The 20,709-nt window shown below is 28.4% G+C and overlaps 2 protein-coding genes across 2 annotated transcripts in view; one reads left to right on the top strand and one right to left on the bottom strand.

Moving 5' to 3' along the window:
• Positions 1 to 20,709, top strand: part of LOC107441989 (cysteine-rich PDZ-binding protein) — a 44,349-nt gene that overhangs the window by 5,273 nt on the left and 18,367 nt on the right. The window contains exon 4 of the mRNA XM_071180710.2: positions 1,575 to 1,629. Coding sequence (XP_071036811.1) covers positions 1,575 to 1,629 — 55 coding nt within the window. The remainder of the gene's footprint in view (positions 1 to 1,574; positions 1,630 to 20,709) is intronic.
• LOC107441988 (juvenile hormone acid O-methyltransferase) lies at positions 3,757 to 19,796 on the bottom strand. The gene is made up of 4 exons (XM_016055418.4): positions 19,656 to 19,796; positions 8,937 to 9,441; positions 6,768 to 6,915; positions 3,757 to 4,419 (listed from the first exon to the last, which is right to left on the bottom strand). Exons 1-4 carry the CDS (start codon positions 19,733 to 19,735, stop codon positions 4,241 to 4,243), a joined length of 912 nt encoding a protein of 303 aa, XP_015910904.1. The 5' UTR covers positions 19,736 to 19,796; the 3' UTR covers positions 3,757 to 4,240.

A 20,709-nucleotide genomic window follows, 5' to 3' on the forward strand; every position in this document is an offset into this window, starting at 1 on the left:
ATGTATAATTTCTCCCCTTTAAATCTATTGCTGTAAATCTTATTTCTGAAATAATTATGTATGCAATACAAGTGGCTCTTTGTATTACAGCACTCTATCTAACAACAATCTCTATTTAAAGAGGATAGGGTATATTGTGGTCTAAAATGTTTTGACTAGTAAAGTGAAATTTTTTACATTTTAATATAACATTACCTTAAACTGACTATATTCTCTTCTTTATAATTTACTGATTATTAAAAATTTGCATATTTCAAGCATCTGGTCACTATAAAACCTAAAAAGTCCTAGCTAAACTGAATATTTTTGAGCTGTTCATTCTTAAAAATTGGCTCTTGCTTTCAGAAATCTTGTATTTTTCGTTCTAGACATCTTGTATTCTGCTTATTGCTATTAACAAAAACTGTCAAATGCCATTCGGAAACTATTTTTGCAAAAATCTGGTAGTATGCTGACTTTTTTCATCTCCAAACTAATTTACCCAGAAAATATGCATTAAAGATCCCAGTTCCATGAAACTTAGTTAGTTGATCTTCATGATTAAGTTCCAAACTTGCAAATGTGGTTATAAGACTAATTTTCACTGTGAATCATCAAATTGTTCCCGAAATGATAAACTTACACAGTTTTGATTACTACTACAAAGAAGAAGAAAAAACACCTAAATTTCTTTGTTCTTTTGACATAAACTTCAATTTTTTCACCTTCACATATTTTTATTACTGTTAAGAATAATGAAGATCTATCTTGGCCACCCCTCTACCCAGGAAATTTAACTTCCTCAGATAAATACAGGTTCTACTATTCTTAGTTGTCTTATTGCCCTTTCTTTCCTTTTTGTTTCAGTACTCGATTTATTACTTTCTAGCACCATTTAACTTTGTTACCTCAGGTTTTTTTTTGGGGGGGGGGACCTCAGATGTTGCACAAAGTAACTTCTCCTTTGTTTGATTATTTTACTTGTAAACTCTGCATTCTAACCAGTATTGTACAACCTGTTTCTAATAAATGTTTTTTAGCTTATTAAAATTCTTTTTTCTTTCTGTAATTAGTTGTAAAATAACAAATGTGACCATGTCTAAGGTAATGAAAAGTAAATCTAAAAAATATTTTCTATGAACTGGCATTTGCATTTGCTAATACTAATGTAAATTTATATTTTAAATAACTAATAATTTATCCATTCTTTATATAAGATAACAAGTTTTTCATTGTCTATGTTACAAATGTTCAAAATGTCTATGTTACATCATTATCCATATATTTATTTTAATTTATATTCTTCTTCTTTTTTCTTTTAATTTGTGACATGGCATGTATATATTATCTTACGTGGCATGTAAACTATCTTATTCTTATGCCTATTATGTGTTTTTTTTTTCTTTCTGAAAATGTTATTGAAATGAGGTATTGCTATTGACCAGCAATGTTGTATGTCTAATAGTTAAATCTAACTGACTACAAATTTTAAATTATGGAAGCCAAGGTTAAAAGAAAATATGAATTATAAGAATATATATATATACATACAATATATCAGCCTATAACTCTTTTTTTCTTTTTTTTTTTAACAGAAGGTGGCGGCAGAAAGATAAATGAGAATAAAGCACTTACAGCAAATAAAGCGAGGTAACTTTGCCATTTGTTTCAAAAATATTATTTAAAGAATTGAAATGCTTCCTTCAATACCTTATTTAAACAATTGTGTATTTTTCCCCCTAATGTAGATTAACTGTGGTTTTAGATAATAATATAATTTTCATACTTTAGTGAAATTACTAATTGATTGTATCCATAGCACTTTAAAAACTTTTGTTCTCTAACTTTTCCTAATAAATTTATTTAAATAAAGCCTTTAATACATTAAAGAGAAAATAATTTCTCTTTTTCTTATTCAATCAATAAGTGTTGTATAGATTAAGAGACTCTATACAATCTTGTATGCAAAGCTCACAAAATTTGAATTTGTTTCATGTTAATTATTGAAAATAAAAAAAATTATCGTAATCTTTTTGACTCAGCCCATTATTGACTGGATAGTCTTTACATTTTGCTAAAATTTTCTCGATAATAGTTATAAAGAAAAAAATTTCTCTTTTACATAATTGCAACAAGATTTGTTTTCAATTATGAACTTACTATTAATTTGAGTTGCAACTTGTTATCAATAACCCTATTATATGTTTGAAAACATATCTGTTCAAATTTTGTGTGACTTATAAAAATATGGACACATTTGCTGTAAGGATCTAAATTCTATGATTTTTTTAATATAATTAAAGAAAAATATATAAATGAAAAAAAAAAGGAATCAAGGTATTTGAGTTGTTACAATTTTTATTTAATCACATTTTGTTCCAAAGTAGATTTTAGCTTCGGCAAGTGTATTTCCAACAATAAATTGTACCTTTTATAAATATGGGAAAAATATGATATTTAAGTTCAATTTAAAGCCTTTTCAAGAATTATGAAAGTTGTTCTAGTATACTTATAAATCAAATTTATATTTTGCAAATAGTTCGCAGTCATCTTTTTGGTCTGACTTAAACTAAGGTTCCTCATCTTTTTATTATTATAGTTCTCTAATTCATGCTTGCATCAGAAATACCAGAAAGTTATGTATTTAGAATTGTATTATACTCACTTTTTTTCTGTTTTATAATTGTATGTTACATAACTTCTTACATTTTGTAATTTTATCATACTCATTGTTCTAGTTAATTAATTAATAACCATCATGTCAGTGTAATTTATCAAACACATTTTTCATCTTTCTCACTGATTAATTACGTTATGTTGGTCTAATTTTAATTAAATGCCCTAACTTTTTTTAACCACTGGATTTTTCTTTGGTTTTCATTGGTGTGAAAGGTGCAGGGAAATTATGTTTTTGTGATTATATCATACAGTACATTTTTTTTAAAATTTTATATTTATATCAGACATATTTTTTAAATAATTAATAACCATTTTATTGATCAATATCTATTTAAATATTACTTCTTTTTTAATATTTGACTTATCTCTGATTTACATAAAAGCTAATTAATGATTATACCATACACATTTTGTTCTATTTTATGTTTTATCATAACACAGTTTTTTTAATTTTTTTATTTTACCATTATATTACTCATTATTTACATTTTTTCTAATTGATTAATATTTATCTGATTGAAATAAGTAATTCCAAGAAACTGAAGTGGAAAGATATAATTGCTAACAGAAAAATTTCATTTGCTCTAAAAATTACTAAGGTGGAAAGAAAACAACAAAAACAGGCTCCCTTTCTTATGATTCACCAAACATGAATAAGAAAAATGAAAGATTTAAAAATTGAATGTATTGTTCCTTTTTTCAAATTTATTTTGTTTTGCTCATTCACATTCTGTTTTTAAGCACTTCAAACATGTCAACTTTTATCACCTTAATACTTTTTAAACCAATGAGGTTTTTCCATTTCCAAAACATCTTTTTGGCCTACTTTTAATTAACTCATTTTAACTACATTTTTTAAAATTAATTCTAAAACTTTCTCTGATTTTTGTTTGTTACAAAGATACAGTAAAAGTATCTATTTATGATTATGTTATGCTTTTTTTTTATTTTTTAGTGTACTTTAAAACATTTGTTCTTGTGTCTATGGTTGCTTAGTATGTCTTTGTAAAAATGAAAAGAGGGAGAATTATATGGTTGACCTATTTCTTTTAAAAGTTTTCAAAAACACAGTAAAAGTATCTATTTCTAATTATGCCATTTTTTTTTTTTTTTTTTTTTTTATTTTAAAATCTTTTTGTGTGTGTGTGTCTGTGAATGCTCTCAATATGTGCTTGTAAAAATGCACAAGAGAAAAAGTTTACCAATTTCTTTTAAAAAATTCTGTAAATCTCAAGTTTTTGTAGGCTTGACAGTAACAGAATAGTTATATTCCCAAATAATTTTTCAATTATTTTTGTAAACTAATGACATATATTAGAAGTGCCCAATGAATTAGATTTGTTACACTGTTAGTAAATATATAAAAAAGCATTAGAAAATATTTAGCTTATTACCATTTTGCATTATTTAAGCAATTGTTACTTTCAAGTAGCTCTCTTTTACAATTTGCGTAATATTTTAATGGTTATAAAATGCTTGTTAGCTATATATAAAAATATTTATTGTAACAGGGTATAAAACATATGTATTACTCGTAAAAATGTTTCATGTAAACATATAACAAAAAAAAGATTTTTTGCATTCAGTTTTTCAGGCCATGTGCCACTAGAAGCTTGTATGAAAAACTGTAAGCTTCATTTTCATTTGCACTTCCTTTTTCCAATCTGATGGCAGAAAGTGTTCTTATGCACTCTTCTATGTATTCATCTCTCTGTTGCGTTGGTATTCTTTTGATAAAAGGGTTGACAGCAACAACACAGTCTGTAAAATAGCAAGTTAAATTTTTTTAATAAGAAATAAAAGCATAGAAAATTATTATTATTATTATCTATTTATTTTTTATGAAAATTGTTCTTTAAATATTGCATACGATTTTTGATTATTTTGAGCCCTCCTCCCCCTTTGTCTGCAAAAATAAGCTGCAAATCTGATCCATTACCGTTAGTACTTGCATAATATTTAAAAGGTCTTTAAAGAATAGTTTTTATCGCTAAAATGTTGCTAAAAAGAAATACAGTAGGACCTCAATTGATCATTTCTTATAGGGCCATTCATTATGGATTATAGATACAGGAATACTGGTTGTTGTTCCATTTCACCGTCCATGTCAGCATCATTTTATACTTCATTTTCTGCAGTCGTTTTTTAACTGACATGCACCATAAGTTTAAATATTTTCACCAACCGATGCACAGATATCAAACATGGTGTTTGAAGCATTTTCCCCGAACTGACACTAATCTTAATTTTTTTCTTCCTCATTAGCATCATGCATCACAGTTTTTCTTCTCAAAACAAAATAGCATAAATTTTTTTTTAATGTTGGTGAAATTTCTAAATGATTGATGCTAGAATCTTTTTGTTTCGACAGTGATCTAAGCAGTACAATAATATAAAAATAAAATTCAATACCGGACCGGTAGTACAAGATGACACATTTGAGAAAATGAAAGCTGGGAGAACAATAGATTGGAATTTTTGTATCTAAGAATAGTAATAGGCAGCTTTAAAATTGTCCGGATTAAGGTTACAAAGGTAAGGAATCATTTACCACACTTAAGTGAGGATTTTCTCAAATCTAACCTCCATTATTAAAATCATATTAGTTCTGTCAAACTATATATTTTTTTCCTTTTTTTGTTAGCAGACACAAAACCGTAACTGCGCTAAATTTGCATAAATTACTGATTAACTTATTAAGATCTCTAAATATAAAACTATAATTTTATTTTTCGTTGGTTCGTAAAGCTTTATATACTAGAAATAACTTCTTAACTAAAAAACTAATGTTTTATCAGAAAATTTGCATAATATAATAACATAAATAATTTTATGAAAGTGACATGCATAGCTATCATAATTTTTACTAGCTTATTGCTTTAGAATATTTATGATTGCTTATTTTATGATTTATAGGCAAGTTGAAATTTTGGTTAGTTTTTAAAATAGGAAAAAATACACATCTAAAGTTCTAAGATTCTGCTGGATAAAATATATCATATTAATTCATTCCATTCAAATTTTTTATTTTCTCTCTTTTGGGTTGATTTCAATACACATAATCCATTCCAATCACAGATTATTCTCAGCATATTGTTACTCTCAAATTTTGTTAGGATTTAGAATTTTATCTAAAACTAATGAATCTTTACGCTTAAAAATATATTTCTTAAAAAAAAATATTAAATTCCTTACACGATGAAAAGTGTGCTGTTATCAAAAATATTCTTTAACTAATTATAAAACTACGCTAATGGGTGAAATTGAACCAGTATTTATTAAGATGTGAGTAATTCATTGCGTTTTTGCTTTTGCTGAGAGTTTGCATCATTATCTTACATTTTGAAATTAGGTATCTAGAGTTAAAACTGGTTGAATATTAATATTGAAGAAAAATTTAAATTATAAGTATAAATAATTAAATATTTTTTACATTACTACTTAATGTTGAAAAGTTATTTTAAAAAAATCTTACTAAAAATCTTTTGTCTTACTTAAAATATCAATATTTCTTTTTTCAAAATAATTGAATTTTCTTTCTATTTCAAAAATAGATAAATAAATAGAAAATAGTAATGCATTTGTCAAGACTTTTAAGAGTAAAGCCTATCAAGGCTGACAAAAGCGAGGAAAATAATGAAATGAGGAAAGCATGAAAGCTGAAACCAAAAAATTGTTTCATGTAAAATTTATTTTTATATTAATTTGTTTTAGAACAGAACGAGACGCATTTAATTTGGAAGAGATTGAAAATTGCTTTTAGATGTACTTAATGTAATTTAATATATGAATATATTCTTTAAATTGTTTCTCTATTTCCAGTTGCACTCAAATTTTTACATAAATTATTGGTGATTCTGCCAGTCTAGACAGACCTCCTGGTGATTTTCAGACAGTATTTTTCAATCATGCAGAAACAATATATATATTTTGCAAAAATGCATTTTTCCAGTTTACTTCATATTGCAATTTTACACAGATAAATGTGCTGCTTATTTCAGCTTTGTTTATTTTCTGCTGCTCTATCAGTAATTCTGGTTATGCCTCTGAGCTAGGGAATAGACTGAAAACAAACTTATTGTGAGAAGGGTTAATTATTGTTTTATTACCTTGAAGCATGTTTGTTGACGGAAAGGCAAAGCTTCGATTCATTGTAGCACAATTGATTGTTGTGATTCCAGCATTTTCCAACATTTGAGAAAATAAGAAAGCCGGCTGTGCTGTGTTTTGAGTTTTTGGTATGAAGTTGTTCACATCCTAAAAAAGAAAATCTTCAAGAATTAAAATTTTGAGGTTTTTATTATTTAATTTTTTTTCAAAAAATTAAAGTGTATTAACGTTTTTGTTGCTATTCTTTTTTCCAGCATGGAATGCAATTATAATAACAATCGAATGCTGTTGCAAAATCATCAGCAAATGTGCTACGAAGTAGCTTAAAAGTTTTGAGCAACTAGAGTAAATATTCCTTATGCAGTTTAGGTGCAACGATTATAAACTATGATTTTAGCTTTTTTAACTCTCTAATATTCAAGCTAGCATTTTTTAATTATATTTTGCACGTTAATGAAAATCAACTAGAAAGATATTTTAAAATCAGATTCAAAAAATTAACACATTTCTTTTTATTTTCATTTCCATTGGAGTTTAAAATAAAACAATTCGATCTAAAATTTTTTGGACATGATTTCTGAACTTAAGAGCCCTCTCTTCCCTAGCCATCTGGACTTTTAGGTTAAATATATAATTTTTTATTTACGTTTTCTTGATGTTTTGTTCTTTACAAACTTTTAATGATAGAGTATCATTTAAAGGCATAAAATCCTTATTAAAAATAATGTGAAATAGAAGCATTGCTAAGTTAATGAAGAGATAGAATGGCAGTAAAGCTGATGATTTTGAATTCATTTTTTTAAAAGTTTTCCCTTGTAATTCAACAGTTAGTGTTTTCAATTTAGATATTTTGAGCTATCTACTAATGTGTGTTAGAAACTGCATCGAATTCTATAACTTTGGAATTTTGTGTATCTTTTTTTATTCAAAAAAATTACACATCAAAATTATACATCACAATTATACATCAAAATTATGCCAAATATGTTATACATCAAAATTATGGCCAAAGTTAAAAATCTTTAAAGCCAGCATTCTCATTGGATAATCCTTATAGCATAACTAATAAATAAATTTGTAAATTAACAGTAACATATCATTCAGTTCTTATGCTTGTATAAAAATAATTACTCTTTTTATTGTAATACTTTTACAAAATTAATTTTAGTATGTTCTAAATGAGCTGTCTTTTATTGCATAATCTGAATAAATTCAAATTTCTGAAGCTCTGTCTGAATGTTCCTTTTAATGAACCCTGGCTGTTCTGCAAAGACTTTGTTACATTAGCAAACTTAAAATGTTAATGTATCAAAACTACATTTTTCCAACCGACTGACGTGTCTAATGAAATATTAAATCAATTTATGTGAAGAGTACTATCTGATTTTTATAAACAATGTCAGTATAGTTTAAATTTAAAAAAACTTATTAAATTTTTTTTTAAATAGTAAATAATGTTTATTTTGAAACAAAAAAAAAATGCCCAATTTCTTTAAACTGAAATTATTTTGTTATGTACTTCAAGTATTTTTAATCAACAAGATAGATGTAAGCATGTTGGTTAAGGATTAATATTACTTTTATGATACAGTGTACTTTTGATTAAAATTATATAAATTCACATTTCAAAAGTTTAAAGACTTTTTTAAAAAAAATGTATGTATAATTTTTTTTTTTAATAATTTCTCCAATTCTTACCCTTTTTTTTCCCTCTAAAAAACATGCATTTAACTTTTGCGTTTTCGAATATTTTATAGACTGTTCCATTCTATTGACGCCTGGCGGCTGAGTGGTAACGCTTCACTCTCCAGTGCCACAGGTCCTGGGTTTGATCCTCGGGCCATGCAAGGTTGGCTCAGCCTTTCATCCCTTCAGTGGATCGATAAATGAGTACCAAGCATGCTTGGGAACTAAACACTGGGGGTTCCGCGTTCGGCTGACCACCTGACCGTAACATGTGCTCCTGCACCCCAGAGCCCAAGGTCAAGAAAACTGAGATGGGCACAGTAGGCCTTGGCCCTCTATGGGCTGTCGTGCCACTGAGTTTAGAGTTTAGTTCCATTCTATTGTAGACTTTCTATCAGCTCTTAAAGTTAATTGAAAAAAATCATCTTTAATTAATTTTGTGATAATAATACTTGGTCGTATAATTACTTGTGATTACTTACTTCCATGTATGTTTTCCATTTGTCATCTTTTGCCATTATTTCATACATCTCAAACACTGGGCATTGTGCCACAAAAACTAATAAGCATTCTCCACCCTTGCGCATCAAATATTCTATGTTGGACAATGCTTTCTCTATATCCTTAATCCAGTGAAGACAGTAGAAAGAGAATATCTTGGTGAATGTTCCCCAATCATCTCTGAAATCAGTGACGTCCCCTGCTATATCTAACTCCTCAAATAAAACATCTTCGTCCTCACAGTGTTGTCTTGCATATTGAACCATGCTTTTGGATCTGTCCACACCGAGCAGCAACTCAAATCTCCCTATCACAGGTTTTAAAATCCCTGTTGTCACATCTCCAGGTCCACATCCGATATCCAGAATGATGTCAGTCTCATCCGATGAGATCTGCTTCTTAAATATGCCGAGAATTTGAGTTGCATCTCTTACTTGAAAAGGATTTGATTTTATGTAGAGTGCTGGATCGTTCATTTTTAGTGGCCTGATATTAAAAAGAAATAATATTTGTAGTAATATCATGATGGATTATTTAAAATTTTATGATTAAACTGGATTAATAAAATCAATCTTAATCTTTTAAACAATAGCGATTTATTTCGTAACCATCAATTAGAATAAATCGATATTAAATATTTCCCTCACTCGTATTTTACAAGCTAAAGGTATAGATTGAACTTACGTATAGGTATAGATATATAGTATAGGTATAAGTATAGAGATACAGGTATAGAGTGAACTTACGTAAAGGTATATATTGAAATAATACATCATCATTTAATGAAAGATGTGTAAGACTGTTTTTGCTAAACTTTATCATTTTGTCAAATTTAAATTAAATGTTTCTGTTCTGAGATCAAGTTTCAAATATTTAATAAGTTGAGTAACTTTTAGTGTAAAATAATAAGTTGAGGTCTTATATTAGTTGCTCATTATTCATCTTATATGTGTTAAATAAATGTATGTATCTTATCTTGATGACAAATAGATAAATTTTCAATTATTTATAACTTATATAATTTGGAAATAATAGTTGAAGTAATTATTTTATTTAATTAAGTTTTCTTCTGAATAATTCATAACAATGATTTTTTTTCTTCAATTCTATTTAAACATTTTATTTCTGGATATTTATTATTAAATATTGTTTTTAGTATTTTTGTACGAGAAAAGTTCTCATTTGTAAGATTATCTGCTCTTAATAAAAACAATAAGCAGCACTTAAAACAGGAAATAGGATTATATAATGAGATATATATAATGAATATTTATATAATGAAAACCTTCTTATATCTTCCCTCTATTCAAACAATAATCGATAGTTAAAAGGTTAAATTATAAACTATGAATGAAGTGCCTTTTTCTAAACTTTCATTTTTTATAGCTAAAGGTGTAACTTTTAGAAAAATTATAGGACTACATTTTTTTATTTCTTCACAAGTTTGAATTTCGAAAAATCGCTTAATGAATTACGATTAGTAAAAATCCTCTTAACATATACAAAAAGTATAAATTCTCGCATGTTTAACTAAGTTTAATTTTAAAAGAATGCTTGATATATTGACCTTAGATAGCAAAGATATTCATTATTCATCTATCTTAAAAAATAACTGACTTCTTGACCCAGGGTCCTATCGTAACTCTGTATAATTGAATGATTGTGACATTGAATGAAAAAAGAACGTCAGCACATACGGCGTTCATGTTCACACTCTTTCCTTGAAAAAGAAAACCATAATTTTTAAGCATTATGTTCATCAGTATTCCTTTTTGTAATTTTTATATTTATGGAATAACACTAAATTAGTTTAGTTGTTTCTTGAAAGTATTGGTTTATAGTTTAAAAAATAATCACATAATTAATTTTGAATTGTTTCTTGGAAAATAAATAACAAAATGATTATCTTTGAAAAAAATCTTGAACTTTTACGTAAGGAAACTACGTAACAGAAAGATATTTGTATACTGAAAATTATGAGTGTAAATTACTTTGGACTCCTGATTTTTTATTTGAAAATGGCACTTTGCCATGGTAAATACAGAACTAAAACATGAAGGTACAATTAAATTATTTACGAAATTACGAATAGAAAAAACAAGTAGAAAATATTTTCAGAAAGTATTTACAGAAGTATTAAAAATTTAAAAGGTAAATTGATTATAAATACAAGTTAAATAAATACAAAAATATTTACAAAATTATAAATTACAAATGAACCAATCAACATATAGTTGCAATTAAGTTGTCTTAAGTGTGGTGTGTGGATTGTGTGCCTCTGTTAAAGTAGGAACCTGGTCATCCTGGTAATTACCACTCTTGCCTGGTTGCTCCCTACACTGAAATTATTCGAATTAGCCTCGCCCTGGTCAGACCCGCAAGGGGTTGCTCATTCACAGGGTCTGTTTCTGTTCAATCTGTGTGTTTGTGTTGTTTTAGTGTGATATATACATCGAAGAGCCATTACATTATGACCATCCTCCATCTATAACAATGGGCTCTCCCAGGTTTTCATGGTTTCTCGCCCAGGAACAATGTTTTCATGGGGCACATTAGGACCCATAATTGTCATAGAACAATCCCTGGCGTCTGTAAGCTACTTGAACGTAGTTGCAGACCACGTTCACCCATTCATGGCAACAGTTTTTCCTGCGGGGGATGGTTTTTACCAACAGGATAATGCACCATGTCATAAGGGTCGAATCGTCATGGATTGGTTCGAGGAACATTCCAGTGACTTTCAAGTCATGTCTTGGCCCCCAAATTCACCTGACCTTAATCCAATAGAGCATTTGTGGTCCTACTTGGAAAACCAAATTCGTGCTGCCACGCTACCCCCTCACAATGTGAGGAAATTGCAGGACCAGTTGGTGAGCGCTTGGTACCAGATACCTCAGACTATCTATCAGCACCTTGTGGAATCAATGCCACGGCGGGTGCTAGCAGTTTTGAGGACTAAAGGTGGTCCTACATGTAATTAACAGGGTGGTCATAATGAAATGGCTCTTCGGTGTATAAGTGTTGATTTTAAACCAAATTCTTGGAAGTCGATCTTGCCCTTCTCTTTCTATTCTGGGTCATGACTGAAAAGGAAGTTGGAACCCCAGAACTGTCCGTCAATTCTCGTTATGAATTCTATTATTTACGCGATTCTACTTTTTTCATAGATCAATCTCTTAATTTGATCATTTGTTTATCCACTATTTTTGATAACTCTTCTACCATTGAAATTTGTTTGTCCACTTATGTTCATTTCGAAAACCTACATTTTTGTTACTGTACTTAACAATGAATATTTTATAAATGTTACTCTCAAAATAAATTCTTGGATCCAGGAAGTTGACCTAGCCCTTAATTCTAGGTCGTAGCTATAAGGTTGCGATACCCCTGATATTTATTAACATATGCGATTTTGTATTTTTTATGTATCATTCCATTTTATATATCCTCAGAAACTTGGTTCCTTCCATCTGAACCCTATTCTATTTATGTATTTTGTTTCCACAAATAGAAACCATTTGAACCAAGCATTCTATTTTGGTAACATTCTCACGACCTTCACATATTTGTGGAAATTAATGATTGCGGGAGGCATCTTTCGTATAAATTTTAGTCACCAAACGATGCACCCTTGGGTTCCAATTATATCTCTTTCGACAATTTTACGGTCGATGTACAATTATTTTTAATTAGAATAACCCTTTTTTTCATCAAATAATCTTGTTCAAAAATCGTAATAATTGAATGAAATTTTTTTTTATAAAACTATTTAGTGGTGCTGGTAAACGAGAAAAAGGGGGGGGAAAATAATCCCTCAAACTTCTCACAAGTTGCGTCAAAAATTAAAGTTTTTTTTAAAAAAAATTTTTAAAAATATTCACAATATTCATCTTTTTTAATTAAATATATTGTTACAGGCTTATGTTATAGGACGCATTGTTGCGAAATTAATGTTTTTTTTTCCGTACAAAAGCAATGCAATAGTGCAAATCCAAATCCTAAAAGTGCGAAATTAAATTTTAAGAGTGTGAATCAAATACATAGTTAAAGTAAATTTATATAATAAGTAAAACGTTCAAATATTCATTACAAAGTTATTTATAAACGTCGAAATTATCGTAATTTCAAAAAGGCTATGAAGCGTTAGACTTTTCCTATCGCGGTGGGCACTCAATGGTGTGGATAAAAACCATCATTTTTAAAAGCTGTTTTCGTGACTTCCAAAATAATTTAATCTACAAAATAATTTTTTTAGCAATTTTGCAGTTGTTTTCATTACGATAAAACAGTTAAATTTTTATGAGTTTAGGAAAACCACGAAGTAAATAAAATTTAAAGTGATATTTTTTTTTATCTGTGGTACAAAAAGGCGACGTTGCCTTTATTTTTTAAACTCCATTCAATAACTGCAAAATTTCATAGTCGATGAGGAAATGTTTTTTAGTTGTGGCAGCATGCTTCATGTATAAAATGTAAAGTTTCAAGAACTATTTTATTTCACTATGATAAGTCAATGATTCAAACAGAAGATCTGTTAATAAGCAGCTAAGATTTTAAGATAAGTGTTGGCGGAGATGCTTAATGTATTTTTTAGCAGTTGCTTTTATACAGGGCCCGATATAGCCTAATTGGGGCCTGAGGCAAAAACTTTTTTGGGGGCGCCCCTCTGCTGCAGTTAAATTTTTAACCTAAATTTTATCCCTATTTTAAATTTTTCACCTAATTATAGATAACAAGAAAATTAGCTAAAACCTAAAATACGAAATATTGTTCTGTCCATTTTATTGATTTTCTGACAATTCTATGTCCATCATACCGAATGCACTTTTCTGATTGTTAACTTTGTAGCAGCGAAAAATTAAGTGTTAACTGTCTAGCAGCAAAAAATTCATATCCTTACTGACATTAGGGCGGAATTCAGCTGAATTTTCAAAATTGCGATGGCTCAATTAAGCCATTCAGAAGCTTGTATTTTGGTAAACATATCGCATTTTGTAATATGTAAAAATACCGGCTCTTGATTGGCCAAATTTGTCCACATTAATTTCGAAAATTTAGCTGAATTCCGTCCTAAAAATCCATGGATTTACGAAATGTAGATTGTGTTCATACGATAGATAAATAAAGAAGCCAACATAAAACTGACGGATTTTACACTGTAGTGATATTTTGTTTTAAAAAAAAAAGTTTATTAAAGAGAGAAGCGTAAAATAAGCTTTCTATTCGATTTCGGGGCCCCCTCTGAGGTGGGGTCCCGGGCAACTGCCCCTGTCTTAGTCTGGCTCTGTTTTTTTAAGTTACGCATTTCTAAAATTTCAAACTTTCGGTTTCCTTTTTCTCTGTTGATGAGTATATCATTGCTATTGAAGGAGACAGATCTGGAATTTTCTGATGTAGCAATAATACTAGTTTTTAAAGTGTTTAAAATTTAGTTTTATTTGCATCTTTTTATAATCAATTATTTGCTGCAATATACAAATGACAAAATCGACAACTGGTAAATGACGGATTTTTGTTAACATATTTCGTACGGAGCGGTATTACTACTTTAGCATATAGGACACTAAAATCATGAACAAGACATTTCTGATGCCTTATATGCATATTATAAATAATAAGGTTTGTATACATCTTATAAATAATAAGGTTTCCCATTTAACCTTCCGAGATCTAAATATTTTATGTCTATTTATAGGGCAAACAAACACCTCTTAAAGCTCCTGTACCGTTAAAGCTTTTATTATTCATTTTTTCTTCTTTTTAACTGTACTGTGTTATGATGCTTCTCCTCAAGTCAAGAGTAAAAAAAAGTCCCCTGACTTTACGCCCATTTCGAGTATTTTGGTCGTGTGAATGTAGGACCTTGAACTTTTTTTTATACCTCCCCTCATCTTACATCCATCATTTACGGGATAATGTCCCGTAACATCAGCCGTACAATTTATCCTCACCTTGATTTCAAGAGTGCACTTCCCCGGAGTTCTCGAGTTTTGATCGCCCCTTAAAAAGATAAGGGCCTCCCGTTACTTTTGAACAAAGGTTGACCTATATTAAGTTCTGTCACGTTATGTTTTGACTTGTATGTACTTAGAAAAAAATATCTATGCTCGATATTGTGTAATTGATCTACGCAAATGTGGCGGTATGTGATGACATTAGTAAATGAAGTTAAGATTTGAAGCGTTTGAATTTTAGCATTTTTATTTGACTGATTTACTGATGATTATTGTAATTATATTTGCTTCTCTTTGTTTACAACATTTGTTTGTAACAGAATAAAATTGCTTCCTTCTTTTTGTTTTTATTGTCAATGCAGAATAATTCGTTGTTTTCCTTCTTTTCAGTAAATCGAAATAATCGTCATAAATTTCATTTAACTAAATTTAAATTTTTTTCTTATTGCCATGAGTGTTTTAATTAGGGATGTAACGAATAGTGATTTGGTCGAATATTCGGTCTAAAAAATCGACCGAATAGCAACGTTTCTTTTTTTTTTAAATAAAACAATGGTGAATATTGTTTTCTATTTATAAATATATTTAGTCATTATTGAGAAATATTCAAAACTTAGTTATATTGGTATGGGGTAAAGGGAAAAAAACTATAATAGTTATCCATCAGAAATATTTAAGATAAATAAAAAAAAACTGATAACAACTATAAAAAAAAAATACTAAACCAAACTTGAAAAAAAGAAAAATGGAAAAAAAATTCTTAAGATTAATCTTTGAATGCTAAAAATAATATTTTCCGGAAAAACGTATCCATAAAACGTTTAAAGAGATATAGTGTATCAGAAAGTCTTTTAAAAATGTCGTGCTATCATTAAAAAAAAAAAAAAAACATAACAAAAATTATATACAAAAGCGAAAGAGTAAAAATGAAAATCGATCTAAGAACAAAAAGATTAAAATTGAGCGTCTCAATTTTCCAATGACCGTATTTTCAGGAAGAAAAAAAAAGTGTAATAGAAACCCTCTTAATTGTTGTGTTATAATAAAAACATCGATAAAAAGAAGTTTTTTCTTAAGAAAGAGAGAATTAGAAAGATACCAAAATGAAAATCGTTATTAATTTATTAACAAATAATTCAACTTTAAAAACCTCAAATTAACTTTTTCAAATTGCCGTATTTTTATAAAAAACTAAAGATAAAAGAATAACTTTCGTAAGAAACGCTTTATAAAAAATGCTGTTATTATGAAAACGCTACTAAAAAAAAAAAAAAAAAAGAATTAATAGCAAAAAAAATTCCTCTAAGATCTTAATATATAACTGTAACATTGAGAATAACAGTTTATGTTGCTAGCTAGCTGTGGTGTCGTATAGGAAAAAAGTAACAATAAATTAGAAACGCTCAGTTAAAATGCTGCGCTATAAATAAAAACAGAAAACAATAAAAAAAGAGAGCAAAGCAAAAGTATTCTCAATATTTAAACAAGAAGTGTTGAAAAAATAACGAAATTGACTTGCCTGAAAATGAGCTGTACAAAAAAAAAAAAATATAAATAAATAAATAATAAGCTGTACAAAACTCGTGGCTCAGTATAAAGTAATCTACTTTCAATATTTCAAATTTCGCTTTTCCATTTTGTCTTTCATAATATAAATATGCAAGTTTTAGAACTTGAACAAATATGTGTAAAAGCTATTTTTAATAGTGTATAGTAAAAAATACGATTTTAGATTACTCTTTATTAAATCAATTCAAATTTCGAAAAATACTTAAAGCGAAACGAATGATAAAAAACTACTCCAATAAAATGAACTAACTACACCAATTGAAATGAAATAGATAATCATTATAAATTCTTCGAAGATCATCGAAATCGAGCTTAACAAAGAGATTCCTCTTTACATTATTTCTTGTAAAGTTTAAGTTGTCTATATTACGGTAACGCAAGAATGATCAAGTTCAACAACAAAAATTATTTTTCTTGCGCATTTTTTTTTTTTTTTAATTTAGTATAATTTTACCAGTTTTTAGCTTCTCTCTCTGTCAGTAAATATTTTACATTTTTGTACTTGATTTAAATTTGTTAATTATAATTTAGTCTTTGGAAACATGAATATTTTCAGTCACTGAAGCATAGTGTATCAAAACTCGTTGAATAGTTATAAATTAAAAATTAAGTGCTATTTGCTTTCCATGTTGTGCTTCTTAGTGCGTAAAGGAAATAGTTTTTGTTAAATTTTAAAATTTTCATTTGGTTATTTTACTTTTCTTACCTATGAAGAAAAAATAAATATTTTTAAGTTATTGACTTCTATGTCAATTTCACATTTAAAAATTATCATAAACTAGTCAAAGGCAATTCACTATCTGCGAACTATCATTGATTTACGCTACGAAGATTGTTTTTCCCGAGTTTGACTCTTCTCAAAATTTTTCCAAGGTGCCGGAATTGTTAATAGATTATAAACTATCAACAGAAAATTAAAAAAAAAGTAATTGAAGAGCTTACTTAAAGAAGGTACCATTTGAATTTTTAAAAAAAAGTGCGATATTGTGGTTTTTTGTTGGCTACTGTTGCTAAGTTGCCTAAAGTTGGTGTGTCCAATTCACTAATATGTGTCTCTGGGAACCTTTTCTTTTTAAGCTCTTCAGTTAAATTTATTAAAACTTTTTAGAATCAGTGGTCCTTTTTACCTCAAAAGCGATTAATTTTGATTGCTTGTGAAACTTTTTCCGGCATGTTTTTCTCATAGGATGCTGCCTCGCATTTTCTTTAAAAAAAAAACTTTTTTTTTAATGCAAATTGTATTTTCCAATACTCTAAGAATTGGAACTAGTTCAAGTAAACTGAATAAATGAACAAAAAGATTATCAAGGACCATCACTTAAATGCATACTTAACATAACATTTTTGATCAGAAGCAAATATATGCAAATTATGATTTTCGTAAGTGTTTTTAACAAAAATTGGTAACTCATAAAGCATATTTCAGATAAAAATGTCCATTACTAATGCTCATTATCATTGAACTGCTCAATATCAATGTGATTAACTACAGTATTTGACACCTTCATATTTAATATATAATGTAATATTATTCACTAAACAATCTTCTTGCAATAAAACTTTTATGTATGTACAACTGGGCATATAAGATGTATTTCTAGCTCTTATCTTCTAATAATAGTTCTGTGCAATTTTAATTATTATACTAATATATTTTTTAAAATTTATTTTTGATATGTTATAATATAAAAAGTAATATATATATATATATAACTTTTACTCCACGTCGGTAAGTTTGTTTTTCTGCTTTCTTTTATCTCAAACTTATTTTCAATTTCATTTTTATATTTTAGCAATTTAGGCGCATTATAAAGAGTAATTTTATCTTAAGATAATTATTCTTTACTTTGAAATATTGCATTTACCATCGTGAAGGAATGCGTCCTAAAGAAAACCTTTGTTTTCCTATTTAAGAAATTTTCAATCTAATTTTAAAATTGAGCTTTCAAAAGTTATGCTATTTTAACCGTACGGAATTATAGTTATGGTGAACAAGAATAATTTAAAGCTTCGCCGTTCCTGAATAATATTATTCTATAAATAGGTTTTACATTTAAAACAAATATTTATTGACACTATAATCCTATGCAATGTGGTCTTTTTTAAAGAGAAAAGGATTTAACCTTTACGGCATATATATAAATGACATGTAAAATTGCAGCTGCGATATTGTAAGAGTCTGACTTAGAGAGTAAAATCCTTTTTATTTTTCAGCTTAGTATTGTGGACAATATATTGTCCCTGTAATTGTTATCTTATTATTAATCCAATAAAATAAGTTTAGTTTCGGAGAAAAAGTTGACCATTCATCAGCTTAACCCTGCGTTAAACACGCTTAACAAAGTTTCCGTTTTCATAGTAAAATTTGATTAATTTGACTTGAATTTGAAATTATTAAGGCCATGCAAATGTTAAAGGGCAATAGTTAAGAAAAATTGGTCAAATTGATTTAGAATTATATTCATATGCTTCACAAATTAAATATTTTTTGAAATTGCTGTTGTTTAAAACAGAGAACCAAGCCTTAAACTTCATCCTTTCTTTTAGCATAGAAAATATAAATTTTGTATGAAACATGATAATTTTTTAAACCAATGATTTTAATTATTGTCTTGCCAATATGCGAAAATTAATGACATAATATTTTTCAAAGGTGCCTCGTTAAGAGAAAAATATTGTTTCCATAGAATAATGTTGTATCGGTTTAAATGAAAAAAGAATAATGTTAGGATGGGTGTTAGACTTTTGACACGGCACTGCTCCTCAATTTTATTAGTATTTTATTAATCGAATTAACTATATAAATATTTAACATTTATATTGTTAAATTTACCAATTTTATTATTGCTTCTACCACAGTATACTCTTTTTGGTACTATTTTTGATTGATTTTTTAAGCTTATTTTAATTTTTAATAATTTAGTGACAAATAAATTTCATCTCTATTTAATTTAAATTTCTAAACATTGATTCAACTTTTCAATGCAAAATTTGATCAAGTATTGCTTAAACTTCCATACGTAACTCCGAGTGTTATTATTTTTTAATCGATATTTAGCACAATTTAAATTGGCTACTATTATAACATCTGAAATCGAACCAATCACAATCGAGATAACAATTTCGATAAAAATTCATTGGAAGAAAGTAGTAAATGAAACTGGTTTTAGTGCTTACCTGAAAAGTGAGTTGTTTGAAATTTGAATGTTCTGGGGTAGGTAAAAAGAAATTGTGTGGGATGGAACCTTTTTATACATATTCCTGGTGAGAAATGCTGGAGGTGGGGCTGTCTTGCATCTTCCTCCCTGGAGTCCCTCGTTGGTTGAGCTATAGGTTGGGAGGGGAGATCTTCTCCAATATCTTCTAATCTTCATTTCTTTTTTTCTTTTTTAATGTTTTACCTTACAAGTAAGAATGAAATAATGTTTTATGGTTCTATGGTTTTGGCTTTTATTTTTTTTACATGAAGTGTTTTTTACCGGTATTTTTTTTCTTTTTTTAAATTTTACATTTAAGTTGAAACGAATTTTATTGAAAAAAAAACTCTACTATTAAATTTTTTTATTGAAAAAACATATATTTTTATTGAGCAAGAATATTTTTGCTTGGAAGTTTTCCCTTAGTTTATTTATTCAGACTTTCCTAATTTTTAGTTCTTGGCAGAATTAAATGCATTTTAAGCAGTTTCGTTATCTACTGTGTATTACTTCAGAACACAAGTCTGCGAACGTGCAGGAATAGTGAGGAGTGAAAATGCTAAATCTCATCTTTGAGCCTCTATGGCTCAGGGAATTGAGCGTTCGCCTTCCAATGTTCCTGGGGCGAACCGGGTTCGAACCCAGTCGATACGAATTCCTCATCCGGCTTGCACCAACCTTAGACTACTCCTCTAAGGCACCGACCACAGTACTGACCTGAAATATCTTCAGTGGTAGACGGATCATAAGTTAGAGTCCCCTTGCTGTCAGGCTAACCGTGGGAGGTTATTGTAGTCTTCTTCTCCATGTAACGCAAATGCGGGTTAGCTCCATCGAAAAGTCCTTCACGAAGGCAAATTTCTCCCAACACTCGATCTAGGAGTTCCCTTGTCTTCTGGATTGGGTTCAAAATTACAAGGCTATGGAGTTGAACATTAGTAGTAATAAACCGATTAAATTGGGTCGGCTGTTCAACGATGGTTATGAATTATAAAATCTCATCTTTGAAGAGTTTTAGCACTTTCGAGTAGCAT

Source organism: Parasteatoda tepidariorum, chromosome 3 (assembly GCF_982258835.1).
Source record: "Parasteatoda tepidariorum strain Cologne lab strain chromosome 3, Ptep-v5.0, whole genome shotgun sequence".
NCBI classification, from domain to species: Eukaryota; Metazoa; Arthropoda; class Arachnida; order Araneae; family Theridiidae; genus Parasteatoda; species Parasteatoda tepidariorum.